Source organism: Oncorhynchus clarkii, chromosome 2 (genome assembly GCF_045791955.1).
Source record: "Oncorhynchus clarkii lewisi isolate Uvic-CL-2024 chromosome 2, UVic_Ocla_1.0, whole genome shotgun sequence".
Classification (NCBI taxonomy): domain Eukaryota; kingdom Metazoa; phylum Chordata; class Actinopteri; order Salmoniformes; family Salmonidae; genus Oncorhynchus; species Oncorhynchus clarkii.
The window spans coordinates 21,305,815-21,318,720 of record NC_092148.1 but is presented as its reverse complement, the minus strand read 5'-3'; the positions used below and the strand labels follow the sequence as shown (position 1 = coordinate 21,318,720).

At 43.7% G+C, this 12,906-nt stretch overlaps 1 protein-coding gene across 1 annotated transcript in view; it reads left to right on the top strand.

Annotated features, from left to right (window-relative positions):
* The window catches only part of LOC139424179 (regulating synaptic membrane exocytosis protein 2-like), a 208,372-nt gene that overhangs the window by 126,690 nt on the left and 68,776 nt on the right, over positions 1–12,906 (top strand). Inside the window, exons 13-19 of the mRNA XM_071175864.1 lie at positions 5,321–5,451; positions 5,933–6,104; positions 6,796–6,955; positions 7,256–7,282; positions 9,238–9,306; positions 11,638–11,776; positions 12,089–12,196. Coding sequence (XP_071031965.1) covers positions 5,321–5,451; positions 5,933–6,104; positions 6,796–6,955; positions 7,256–7,282; positions 9,238–9,306; positions 11,638–11,776; positions 12,089–12,196 — 806 coding nt within the window. The remainder of the gene's footprint in view (positions 1–5,320; positions 5,452–5,932; positions 6,105–6,795; positions 6,956–7,255; positions 7,283–9,237; positions 9,307–11,637; positions 11,777–12,088; positions 12,197–12,906) is intronic.

The window sequence follows — 12,906 nt, the reverse complement described above, 5'->3', positions numbered from 1 at the left end:
TCATGAGCATCGTGGGCACTATGGTGTTGAACGCTGAGCTCTAGTTAATGAACAGCATTCTCACATAGGTGTTGCTTTTGTCCAGGTGAGAAAGGGCAGTGTGAAGTGCGATTGAGATTGAGTCAACTGTGGATCTGTTGGGACGGTATGCGAATTGGAGTGGATCTAGGGTATCCGGGAGGATGCTGTTGACGTGAGCCAAGACTTTCAAAGCACTTCATGGCTACCGACGTAAGTGCTACGGGGTGGTAATCATTTAGGCAGGTTACCTTCACTTCCTTGGGCACAGGGACTGGTCTGCTTGAAACATGTAGGTATTACAGGCTCAGTCAGAGAGAGGTTGAAAATGTCAGTGAAGTCACATGTCAGTTGGTCCGCGCATGCTTTGAATACACGTCCTGATAATCCATCTGGCCCTGTGGCTTTGAATGTTGACCTGTTTAAAGGTCTTGCTCACATCGGCTACCGAGAGCGTTATCACACAGTCATCCAGAACAGCTGGTGCATTTAGCTCATCTGGTAGGCTCGCGTCACTGGGCAGCTCGTGTCTAGGTTTCCCTTTGTAGTCCGTAATAGTTTTGAATATGACATGCTGGTAAAAATGTGGTAAAACTGATTTAAGTTTGCCTGCATTAAAGTCCCCGGCCACTAGGCGCGCCGCTTCTGGGTGAGCATTTTCTTGTTTGCTTATGGCCTTGTAGAGTTGGTTGAGTGTGGTCTTAGTACCAGCATCGGTCTGTGGTGGTAAATAGACGGCTACAATTAATATAGATGAGAACTCTCTCGGTAGATAGTGTGGTCTACAACTTACCATAAGGTACTCTACCTCAGGTGAGCAATACCTCGAGACATCTTTAATATTAGACATTGCGCAACAGCTGTTATTGACAAAAAGACACACACCCCCACCCCTCTGTTCTGTCGTTGCATGGAAAATCCCTCCAGCTCTATGTTATCCATGTCGTCGTTCAGCCATGATTCTGTGAAACATAAGATATTACAGTTCTTAATGTCCCGTTGGTAGGATAATCGTAATCGTAGGTCATCAATTGTGAGGGCAGTGGGAGTTTACTTGCTCGCCTACGGATTCTCAAAAGGCAGCCCGATCTGCATCCTCTTCCTCCGTCTTTTCTTCGCTCAAATAAAGGGGATCTGTTCCCGGGAGAGCTGTATATCTTTCTCATAAGACTCGTTAAAGGAAAAAGCATCTTCCAGTTCGTGGTGAGTAATCCCAGTTCTGATGTCCAGAAGTTATTTTCGGTCATAAGAGATGGTAGCAGCAACATTATGTACAAAATACAGTGGCAAGAAAAAGTATGTGAACCCTTTGGAATTACCTGGATTTCTGCATAAATTAGTCATAACATTTGATCTCATCTTCATCTTAGTCACAACAGTAGACAAACACAGTGAGCTTAAACTAATGACACACAAATTATTGTATTTTTCCCGTCTATATTGAATACATAATTTAAACATTCACAGTGTAGGTTGGAAAAACTATGTGAACCCCTAGGCTAAGGACTTTTCCAAAAGTGAATTGGAGTCAGGAGTCAACTAACCTGGAGTCAGGAGTCAGCTAACCTGGAGTCAGGAGTCAGCTAACCTGGAGTCCAATCAATGAGATGAGATTGGAGATGTTGGTTAAAGCTGTCTTGCCTATAAAAAACACTCAGAACATTTGAGTTTACTATTCACAAGAAGCAGTTCCTGATGTGAAACATGCCTCGAACACAGAGATCTCAGAAGACCTAAGATTAAGAGTTGTTGACTTGCATAAAGCTGGAAAGGGTTACACAGGTATATTTTAAAGCCTTGATGTTCATCAGTCCACGGTAAGACAAATTGTCTATAAACGGAGAAAGTTCAGCACTGTTGCTACTCTCCCTAGGAGTGGCCGTACTGCAAAGATGACTGCAAGAGCACAGCGCATAATGCTCAATGAGGTGAAGAAGAATCCTAGTGTCAGCTAAAGACTTACAGAAGTCTCTGGAACAGGCTAACATCTCTGTTGACGAGTCTACTATACGTAAAATACTAAACAAGAATGGTGTTCATGGGAGGACACCACAGAAGAAGACACTGCACGTCTGAAGTTTGCAAAAGAGCACCTGGATGTTCCACAGCGCTTCTGGAAAAATATTCTGTGGACAGATTAAACTAAAGTTGAGTTGTTTGTGTGGAGAAAAAAAAGGCACAGCACATCAACATCAAAACCTCATCCCAACTGTAAAGTATGGTGGGGGGAGCATCATGGTTTGGGGCTGCTTTGCTGCCTCAGGGCCTGGACAGCTTGCTATCATCGATAGAAAAATAAATTCCCAAGTTTATCAAGACATTTTTCAGGATAATAAGGCTATCTGTCCACCAATTGAAGCACAACAGAAGTTGGGTGATACAACGACCCAATACAGAGAAGTAAATTTACAACAGAATGGCTTCAACATTGAAAATACGCCTTCTGGAGTGGCCCAGTCAGAGTCCTGACCTCAACCTGATTTAAAATGCTGTGGAATGACCTCGAGAGCCGTTCACAGCAGACATCCTAAGAATATTGCTCAACTGAAACAGTTTTATAAAGAGGAATGGTCCAAAATTACTCCTGACAGTTGTGCAGGTCTGATCCGCAACTACAGAAAAAGTTTGGTTGAGTTTATTGCTGCCAAAGGAGGGTCAACCGGTTATTAAATCCAAGGGTTCACATACTTTTTTTCAGACCAAATTGTATGACCAATTTATGCAGAAATCCAGATATTTCCAAAGGGTTCACATACTTTTTCTTGCCACTGTAAGTTAAAAAATAAGTTACAAACAATGCAAAAAAATGAACAAAATAGCACAGTTGGTTACAGGCATGTAAAACGTCAGCCATCCTCTTCAGCGCCATCTTAACATGTTAGCTGTCATGGGACTTTTGTACCTAGTCAGCTACAACAGTGCTCCACATTGGCAATTAAAGGAGGGTGTCTCCTTAAATGTTTTAGTAAAACTATTACATTTTGTGGGACAAATAAATTAGCTTATTTGTTCTGTGGAACATGAAACTAGACTGGACCCTCGTCCTCATTGGCTTGACTCCCTTAGGTCCTGAATAGGTTGCCATAACAACAGCGGTCAACAACTGCTAATCATGAACACAACGTTTGGTAAATATTTATGTTTACATTTTTGAATGGCTGTAAGCTTCATGTTGCAGTTAAAGGTGGGCTAAGATAACTGTCCCTTATTTTAAAGCAGATTTAAAATAATGTTTTACAGTTTGAATACATAATTCACTTGAACTAAACAGACAAGGTGTCTATCTTACTGTGGGATCTTTTTGAGGAGTTGTTTTACTCTAGCTAGCTTGTTACAGTTGGAGTGTGGAGTACTCATGTTATTTGGGAGATCATATTTATGTATTTGTCCCATCATATCCTTGTCAAGTATCAGCTTAGCTTAGAACAAAATATATATATACAGTATACTGTATAGGAGTTTCTGGTATGATATGCACGGTTGGTTTCCTCATTTAAAGGTTGTGTGAGGTGTTGGCTATTCAACACCTATCTGTCAGATAAGGAGAGGGTGAGAATGGAAGTCTATAAATAGGTGTGTAGTGTACCCTTGGCTCAGCTCCTAGAGGTAGATCTATTAGCCTTCTGTAGAAGCGGTGTTATGCTCCACTTAACCAGGCCATACAATAATGTCAATGTAAATGATGTGGCCAACTGTACAGGAAATATAGGCAGTGTAATGTATTACATCAGGGGTATAATTTCAACTTTTCAAGGTGAATCTGTCAGTTAAGGGTTGTACCATCAGTCATATGGGCAGTGCTGTAGTATGGTCAGAATTGCACGTACATCTTTTCCATAGGGGACTTGTGTTGAGGAAGTCTTCCCAGTGCAAGCTGTTTGACCTGATTGACCTGCCTATGTTGTTTGACAATATCTGTTTGACAAGATCTCCTGACTGATCTTGTATGTGTTAAGTGCTTGCTGTTGCTTTGTATTGCTGCATGCATAAAGAAATAACTATGGAAGTCAATGCAATGATTTAAGACTCCTCCCATCATTATCTACATAAGTATGGGCAAGAGCTTAGAAGGCTTGGTTTTCCTCTAGTATTTCATTTAATTTTCTTGAAACAAATATTTGTTTTTTGAAACGCTATTTTTTGTATATGTTCTTTCTTTCATTTTTTACTTCTAAGTGTTCTCTGTTATGTCCATACTTCGCTCTGACAAGTGTGAAGTGTCTTTGATGCCACTCATGACAGCGTGATTGATGTATATGTATATTTTAGCAATACGCTGAGTATCTGACACTGCATTGCAGGGCTCTACAGTGCGACCATTTTACTAGCAAATGCGCCTAATATTTTGCTGTGTGTCCTGCAATTTTAATTTAGGAGCACTAGTACGCCTACAAAAATGAAGGATTCTAGCTTTATGACTTTTACAAGCATTTCGCTACACTCGCATTAACATCTGCTAACCATGTGTATGTGACAAATACAATTTGATTTTGTGTGTGCCTACGTTTTTGAACTTAGGTGCACACGTGCTCCTTGTAAAAAAAGGTCACGTAGAGGCCTGCATTGTGTTGTATGGTTCCAAATACAATTTCACACTCAGATCAGTAAGTGTTCATTTCAAAGCATGTTGGTCTAATTCTCATGTTGTAATGGTTTAGATACCAAGAGTTAGAATACTGTAGATATGAATACAGATACACATACTGTAAAATCCTTTCCACTCAAACAAACCTAGAAAATGTGGCTCGTGCAGCCGCAGGGTAAGATGTAGGTCATGGTAAGATGTAGGTCATGGTAAGATGTAGGTCATGCTACATACAGTACATATCTGCTTTGTGCACACTACTAAGATCATTTAGGCTCTCATTGTTCAACCTTTGCTACTTTGTTGTTGTTGATATGATCATATCATCTCCTTATTTCCGTATCTCAACAAACATGTATGCTTTTATTATCACCCCCCCCCCCCCCGCTAAGCATGTGACCTGCTAATGCCTAATATGCAAACCAGGGGTGGCCACCCCTTCTCCAGGAGAGGTACTGGGTGTGCAGGCTTTAACTCCAGCGCTGCTCTAATCTGACACAATCCAGTGATTTGACTAATTAGCTGCTCACCATGCAGGACCTTGATTTGCTGTATCAGGTGTGTTTGTTAGTTAGTATAGAGCAGGGCTGGTGCCAAACCCTGTACACCCAGTAGCTCTCCAAGTGTAGGGTTATGAGGTCACCCTGATATAGAGCCCCCCCTCCCTACCCACTGGCAGCCCAGTGACCATGTGACCCTGTTCTGTACCATCCATAGGTCAAACTGTGGTATGACAAAGTGGGCCATCAGCTAATAGTGACCATCCTGGGAGCCAAGGACCTGCCTTCTAGGGAAGATGGCCGCCCCAGGAACCCTTACGTCAAAATCTACTTCCTCCCTGACAGAAGGTAAGAGTAGAGACAGTAACTACGGGATGATCGAGCTAGCAGCATTTCACTTCATTCCATCTACAGCCATTGCTTGGTTGCTAGACCTATCCTCCAATATCCTAAAGTTGCCATTGGTTGAATGATACAGATTTGGGGCTTGCATGATAGTCTCACTGAATGTTGAATTTATGGTAAGAATGTCTTTGGTTTTATTTCCTTATAATTTTTTATTTCTGGTAATTGAATTTGGGGACATGTAACATTGCATTTAAACTGCTATCGTCACAAAGATCATCATGTGATCACATTGACCTACATCTTCACTGCGCTCAGAGAACCCCTTCTCAGACACATGGAAGTAATGATAGAAAGTTGACCAGGGCTCCAACATGACGCTCCCTCCCCAGCTCATCCCATTGTCCTGTACTGTGTTGACCTGTTCGGGAGTCTTTTCTACCATGGTTGTAAATAAAAACAGTTTGAATTATTGTTCCTCCAGCGACAAAAGCAAGAGGAGAACAAAAACGGTAAAGAAATCCTTAGAGCCCAAATGGAACCAGACCTTTATGTATTCTCCTGTGCACCGGCGGGAGTTCCGTGAGCGCATGTTGGAGATCACCCTGTGGGACCAGGCCAGGGTCAGGGAGGAGGAAAGCCAGTTCCTGGGAGAGGTAAGCCCATCCATCTCTTTTTTTCCCTCATAGTTTTCTATTGTTTTATGGACAGAGACAGTCAGAAGGTAGTTAGAAAGACAGGTACAGAGGGACACGGAGATAAGGGGCTGAGGCTATATTTGTAACAAGAGTCGGCAGCGCCACCACTTAACCAGACTCAGGCACTCATCCGTCTCTGATATAATACCAAACATACCCATCCAGTCAGGATTTGGACAGTAACTCTGATAGCTCAACTAATCCTACCAATAGGGTCAAGCTCTTGATAAAACCCTACATTCCATAGGAAGGATGACAGGCTACTGGGGGCTGATGTCATCGAACCATGATGTTTACTGTAACATCAGCACATACTCACATACGCTGTCCTCACTGTCAATAAGGTTGCAGAATTCTGGTAACTTTCCCAGAATTCCTAGGTCTTCCAGAAATCCTCCCGGTTGGGGGGAATAAGCAGGATATCCAGAATCTTCCAATCAGGATTGCTGGAAAACCTTATTTAAAAAATGATGTTGGGCCATGCCTGTGGAGGTCTTGATCTGCTCTGGAATCTGGAATGAGTCCAGTTAGCAGTGGCTAGTGTGTTGAGGACTGTGAGTGTTTGTGTGTGTGTGCATGCACGCATGCTTGTTTGTGTGTGTGTGTGTGTGTGTGTGTGTGTAGTGATGCTGGTGTGTTTCTCCTTTAGATACTGATAGAGCTGGAGACAGCCCTGCTGGATGATGAGCCTCATTGGTACAAGCTGCAGACCCACGACGTGTCCTCCATGCCCCTCCCCCGCGCCTCGCCCAACCCCCAGCGCAGACAGCTCCACGGAGAGAGCCCCACGAGGAGGCTACCCATACAGAGTAGGTTACCCCTCTGCCCTAACATCCATAACCTGTATACTAGTCTATACTAGAACTGTGTAGGAAAGTTCCTGTCTGTTCGAACCCCAAACCTCAGGATAGGGAATGAGACATGAGTGTCGAACCAACCGTTCGTCTGATGATTTTGAAAAGCCAGTATGGTGGCTGGCAGGTGCCCTGTTACCGACTGTCTTTGCCAGTCTGCCAAAGCCTGAATGATTTATGAAGTATTTATTACTGTTAGTATGTTCATATGGTGTTTGTTTTCTTATCCCTCTCAACTCAACCTGATACTTACAGACAAGGGGCCGTATTCGTACAATTCAGGTAACGGCCCCCGTTTGTTGTTCCACGCTGCTCTCTCCACTGAGCTCTCTCTCCACTGAGCTCTCTCTCCACTGAGCTCTCTCTCCACTGAGCTCTCTCTCCACTGAGCTATCTCTCCACTGAGCTCTCTCTCCACTGAGCTCTCTCTCCACTGAGCTCTCTCTCCACTGAGCTCTCTCTCCACTGAACTATCTCTCCACTGAGCTCTCTCTCCACTGAGCTCTCTCTCCACTGAGCTCTCTCTCCACAGAACTATCTCTCCACTGAGCTCTCTCTCCACTGAGCTCTCTCTCCACTGAACTCTCTCTCCACTGAGCTCTCTCTCCACTGAGCTCTCTCTCCACTGAGCTCTCTCTCCACTGAGCTCTCTCTCCACTGAGCTCTCTCTCCACTCAGCTCTCTCTCCACTGAGCTCTCTCTCCACTCATGTTGCTGTTCATACGAAGACTCTGTCTCACCCCTCTGCTTCAGTCCTATTGTACTGTTCTCTACCTCCAAAGTGTTCTTTCATTCCACTCCTCCATTAGCTATCCCACAATTCCCTTTGATTCTCGCTATGCTCCCTCTCCGCTCCACCGCAGTCCTTAAACAAGATGGCCGCCTCATGGTCAGCCTCGGGCCCGGCAGGTTTCAGTTTCCCAGTCCAGATCCGGGTGATTTAGCTCTATCAGAAGAGCTCTGTCCACTCCCCTGTTTGTCATTTGAATATGTTGACCACTTGTTTTCTCAGTGCAATGCATTGTCTCATCTCCCGCCAAATGCCAACATTTTCCCTTTGAAAAACATTATGATAATTCTGCTGGTTTTTGCTCTTCTTCTCCTCCTGCTTGTGTCTGTTGTATCTGTTGTGTCTGTGTTTGTTGTGTCTGTGTTGTCTGTGTCTTTGGTGTCTGTTGTGTCTGTGTCTGTTGTGTCTGTTGTGTCTGTATCTGCTGGGTGTGAACTTGTATTTGCACTTGACAGATTTCTAATGTATGTAACCTGCACATGTATTTCCAACGCTAAGGCTTGAGATTATTGACCGTGTCAACTGAGTTTGTGTGTGTGTGTTAGGTGAAAGAGCTGATCGCTCTAAAACAAGAGCGTTTAAACAGTTTCAGCCCATCTGAGACGAGAGAGAGAGAGAGAGAGAGAGAGAGAGAGAGAGAGAGAGAGAGAGAGAGAGAGAGAGAGAGAGAGAGAGAGAGAGCACTTGTCATTTCTGTAAAAGCCCAAGTGTCTCGTTGATTTAAGTTGAATGAACAGTGAGGAAGTCAGAAAAACAACCGAGTGCAGAGTGAGAGAGGGGACGACTCTGAATGAGGGAGGGAGTAGTTCTGAAAACGGTGGAGATGGTAGAATACCTACCAGACTCCATCTTCAGATATACATTGAATGATTGAAATGTCAATTCAAAGCGCCACTGTGAAAACATGGAAGCTATTGCCAATTAGGCTAGATGGAGAGGACCACACAATGTTGTTCCTATTGCCAATTAGGCTAGATGGAGAGGACCACACAATGTTGTTTACATCACATCCAACATCATGTCTCACACTAGCTATATGTTACAGTTGTTCTCTTTAAATTAGACTTTATATCACACTATATCTAAAATAGGCAGCTCCCACATTGGTGGGGAAAACCAGAAGAGGCAGACAGTATATTTCAGGAGAGTAAATGTAGGTCTTGGTTGCCTGTGTTGGTTATGAAGTGTGGTCAGTGATGGTCAATGTAAGGACGTGACTTTGAGATATAATACTGTTTAATAGTGTTCTCAAAATAAATAGTGTTCTATTTCTGTGTCTGCTGCTTTCCCTGACTATGTCCAGGACTGGGGCATTGGTCTAGAACAACTGGACAACACTGGTGACAGCTAGGCCACAGAGTCATGGTCTGACCAGGGGAAGAGGACAGACCCTGGAGTAAACTAACTTCTATCCTCCTCTGCTCTCCTTTCTCCATCTCTCCTCCAGGATCTCAGAGAATCAGCGACAGTGAGATCTCTGACTATGACTGTGAAGACGGTGTTGGGGTAGTGTCAGGTAAGATACTTCTGACAGAGTCACACATGAATAGTAATCACTATAATGTAAATGCAGCTAACTCATGGGTTAACAGTATATGAACATACAAGCTACAAGTATGTCATGGTACTGTACTGGATCATGTGATGTTTTAAAAGAAGGTAGGCTAAGATACTGCAGCAGCTTTACAAGGAGCAGTGAGTTTCTTCTCCTTCCCTCTGTGCTACAGTAACTAGCTGCTCTCCTCAACACAGGCAGCAGGCGCCCACGCCAGTCTCAGCCTGCCGCTGCTGCACATTGAGAGGAAGAACTGTAGCAGGCCAGGCAGCACACAGACAGCTGTGTGTGTGTGTGTGTGTGTGTGTGTGTGTGTGTGTGTGTGTGTGTGTGTGTGTGTGTGTGTGTGTGTGTGTGTGTGTGTGTGTGTGTGCGCGTGCGTGATAGATGAGGAGGAAACCCTCCCACCTTTGTAACATTCTCATCAGCCCCTCTCTCACTTCACAGCCTCCTCCCTCTCTATGCCCATAATATCCCTTCACTCAGTGGGAATACCCCTCTCCTCTCTCTCTCTCATCATCTCTCTGTCTGCTCACCCTCTCTCCTCTTTCCTCCACCCTTGTTTCCCAGAGATTTTTGCTAATCCCCTTTCCTCCTACCTTCTCCATATCAAACTACTGATACTATACTAAGGGAGAAGAGATGATAACTATTCACAGGAATAATAGATTGATTGTTTTTTTGAATTGGGATGTCACTGCTGTGGTTTTAACTAGGATAATGCAGTCATTCTTCTCTGCTGGCTCTGTCCTGTTAATTCGGATCTGAGCTTCTCTCCTCTATACACAGTATATATGCTTAACACACAGTTTCTAGTCATGTGTTTCTTGTCAAGAGAACCAATGAATTACATTCGGTTTGTGCACGTAAAGCAAGCTGATTGCAGAGCTGGGTGCTTAGTTACCCACCCCAGTGTTGGGCTGCTGATAGTTGGACTGCAGATGTTAGATAGTGAAATGTGATGTCAGGTGGAATTGGTTTAATGTTTCTCTGTTTCCACTATAGTAAATTTGTTTGACATTGTGTTATGCAGGACTTGATTGTGAATCATTTTAGCATAATATTCATGCACATAATACTGTATATTTTTCTTATCAGGATTCCATTCTATGTATAATTTGAAGGAATTCAGTTTTTCACATGAAGGAATTCAGGTTTCACATGAAGGAATTCAGGTTTCACATGAAGGAATTCAGGTTTCACAATGCAGCAAACTCACTTTCAAACATATTTGGAAGAGAAAATGTAATGACTTGGAGATAATTGATAGAAGTATCAAACTAAAGTGGCCGTGAAGGTTAACTTTTCCTCTCATATTTCATAATGTCTTGTGTTTCCTTCCTTTGATTCACTGTTACGTTTAAGTCATTTTAATGTGCTATACACTCTATTGAATATTAACCAACGTTAATGGCGCAAAGCATTGACCTTAACCATGCCTCCTGGCCATGGATGATTATTGAATAATGAACTCATTCAAGTTCGATGGACTAATCAGTCTAGCAGGGAAAAGTCATTATAATGTTTCTGATTTTTAATGCAAAAATGTTAACCGCAATGACTTGAATCACATGAACATTGAGTTGAGACCAAGCCCTCATTTATTTGAATATAGAGAGCCTCAGCATTTAGAAAATTTGAAAGCCACCAACCATTATGCCACTGTGTGCAACTTCTGAAAAGTTTGAAAGAATCCTCTGAAAATAAATGTTGCCATAAATGTTGTTATTTGCAGCAGTGTGTATGGTCAATAGGGAGGAAAGGTTGTAGCCTGGTACCAGATCAGTTTGTGCTGCCTTGCCAACTAGACAAGACAGTACACATCTATCTGGGGCCAGGTTAGAGAGGCTGCGCTCAGAACGATGAGTCTGTCTCTGAAAGACTTCTGACATCACCCTCTCTCTCTGTATCTCTGTTTCTCTCTCTTTCTCTCTGTTTCTGTCTCTCTCTGTTTCTCTCTCTGTTTCTCTCTATCTCTCTCTGTTTCTCTCTTTCTGTTTCTCTCTTTCTGTTTCTCTCTCTGTTTCTCTCTCTGTTTCTCTCTGTTTCTCTCTTTCTGTTTCTCTCTGTTACTCTCTTTCTGTTTCTCTCTCTCTCTTTCTGTTTCTCTCTCTCTTTCTGTTTCTCTCTCTCTTTTTGTTTCTCTCTCTGTTTCTCTCTCTGTTTCTCTCTCTGTTTCTCTCTCTGTTTCTGTATCTCTGTTTCTCTCTGCCTCTCTCGTTCCCCCTTTCTCTCTGCCTCTCTCATTCCCCCTTTCTCTCTGCCTCTCTTTCTGTCTCTCTGTCTCTCCAGACTACCGGCAGAACGGCAGGGACCTTCATAGTTCCACATTGTCTGTCCCAGAGCAGGCGATGTCATCCAACCACTGCTCGCGGTCGGCAGACATGAACCGGGCGCGGTCGCGGTCCCCCAGCGTTCCCCCTCCACAGAGGTAACTCTCCCGCCTCACTTGTCCCCTGTCCAACCCAGCATCTCAAGTTGTATCCCTTCCTCAAAAACACCACACTGGGATCTGAGAACCCCAACTGATCAGAGGTTGTCCTTTAAGCGGTATCTCTGTGATAGTTGTCTTGATAGTAGAACGTTTAACCCATATAAACGATACTGGGATCTCACTCACACTGACAGTGGTTGCAGTAAGGTGAAGTAGGTGCATCCCCGAGCCACTAGGGGACACTGTGGGGAGTTTGTACTGTGACTGTACCGTACTAGGGGGGTGATCCAGTGATTCTGTTGCATACAGCAGAAGTCTGGACCCCGGCTATGACATTGACCCCGCCTCGTCTCAGTACAGCTCCTCCAGTAGAGTGGACCGGCGCAGTGTGTCCGATGACCACCACTCACCTGACAGGTAGATACCCCTGTCTCACACAGCTTGACACAGCCTAACACAGCCCCACACAACCTCACACAGCCTCACACACCAGCTGCTGCAGACAACACAACCAACTAGGACTGACAGGGTTCCAACCCGGGTTGTCTGCAAGCCACAAGACTGTGTAACTGTTAGACCTCTGAGCTAAAGCCTAGGCATTAGCTCGGGAGCTAACCCAAGTGTCCAGGTCTCATGTTTCATTAGTCATACGGGGATACTCATGGTATACACCGTCCAATGAAATGCTTAGGTTCCTTCTCGACAACACAACAACAATAAGAAATAATAAAAGATAAGAATAAGGCTCTGGTCAAAGGTAGTGCACTATGTAGGGAATAGGGTTCCATTTGGGATGCAGGCCATATAACTACATTTTAAACACAGGCCAATTTACTGGAGGTTATAGTAGATCATTATATATGGATAGATTCTAGTCACCGTATGACTAGAATGTCAATATACTGTAGATAGATTACAGTGACCATAGAACCAAACACATACCAATCACCCTTTAATGAGTGTAGTTATAGAGTTTAATAGCAGCTGTGAGAGGGAACTAAACTACATTATAAACTGGGTGGTTTTTGTCCTGAATGCTGATTGGCTGACAGCCATGGTGTATCAGACCGTATACCACGGGTTTGACAAAACATGTATTTGTACTGCTCTACTTACGTTGGTAACAA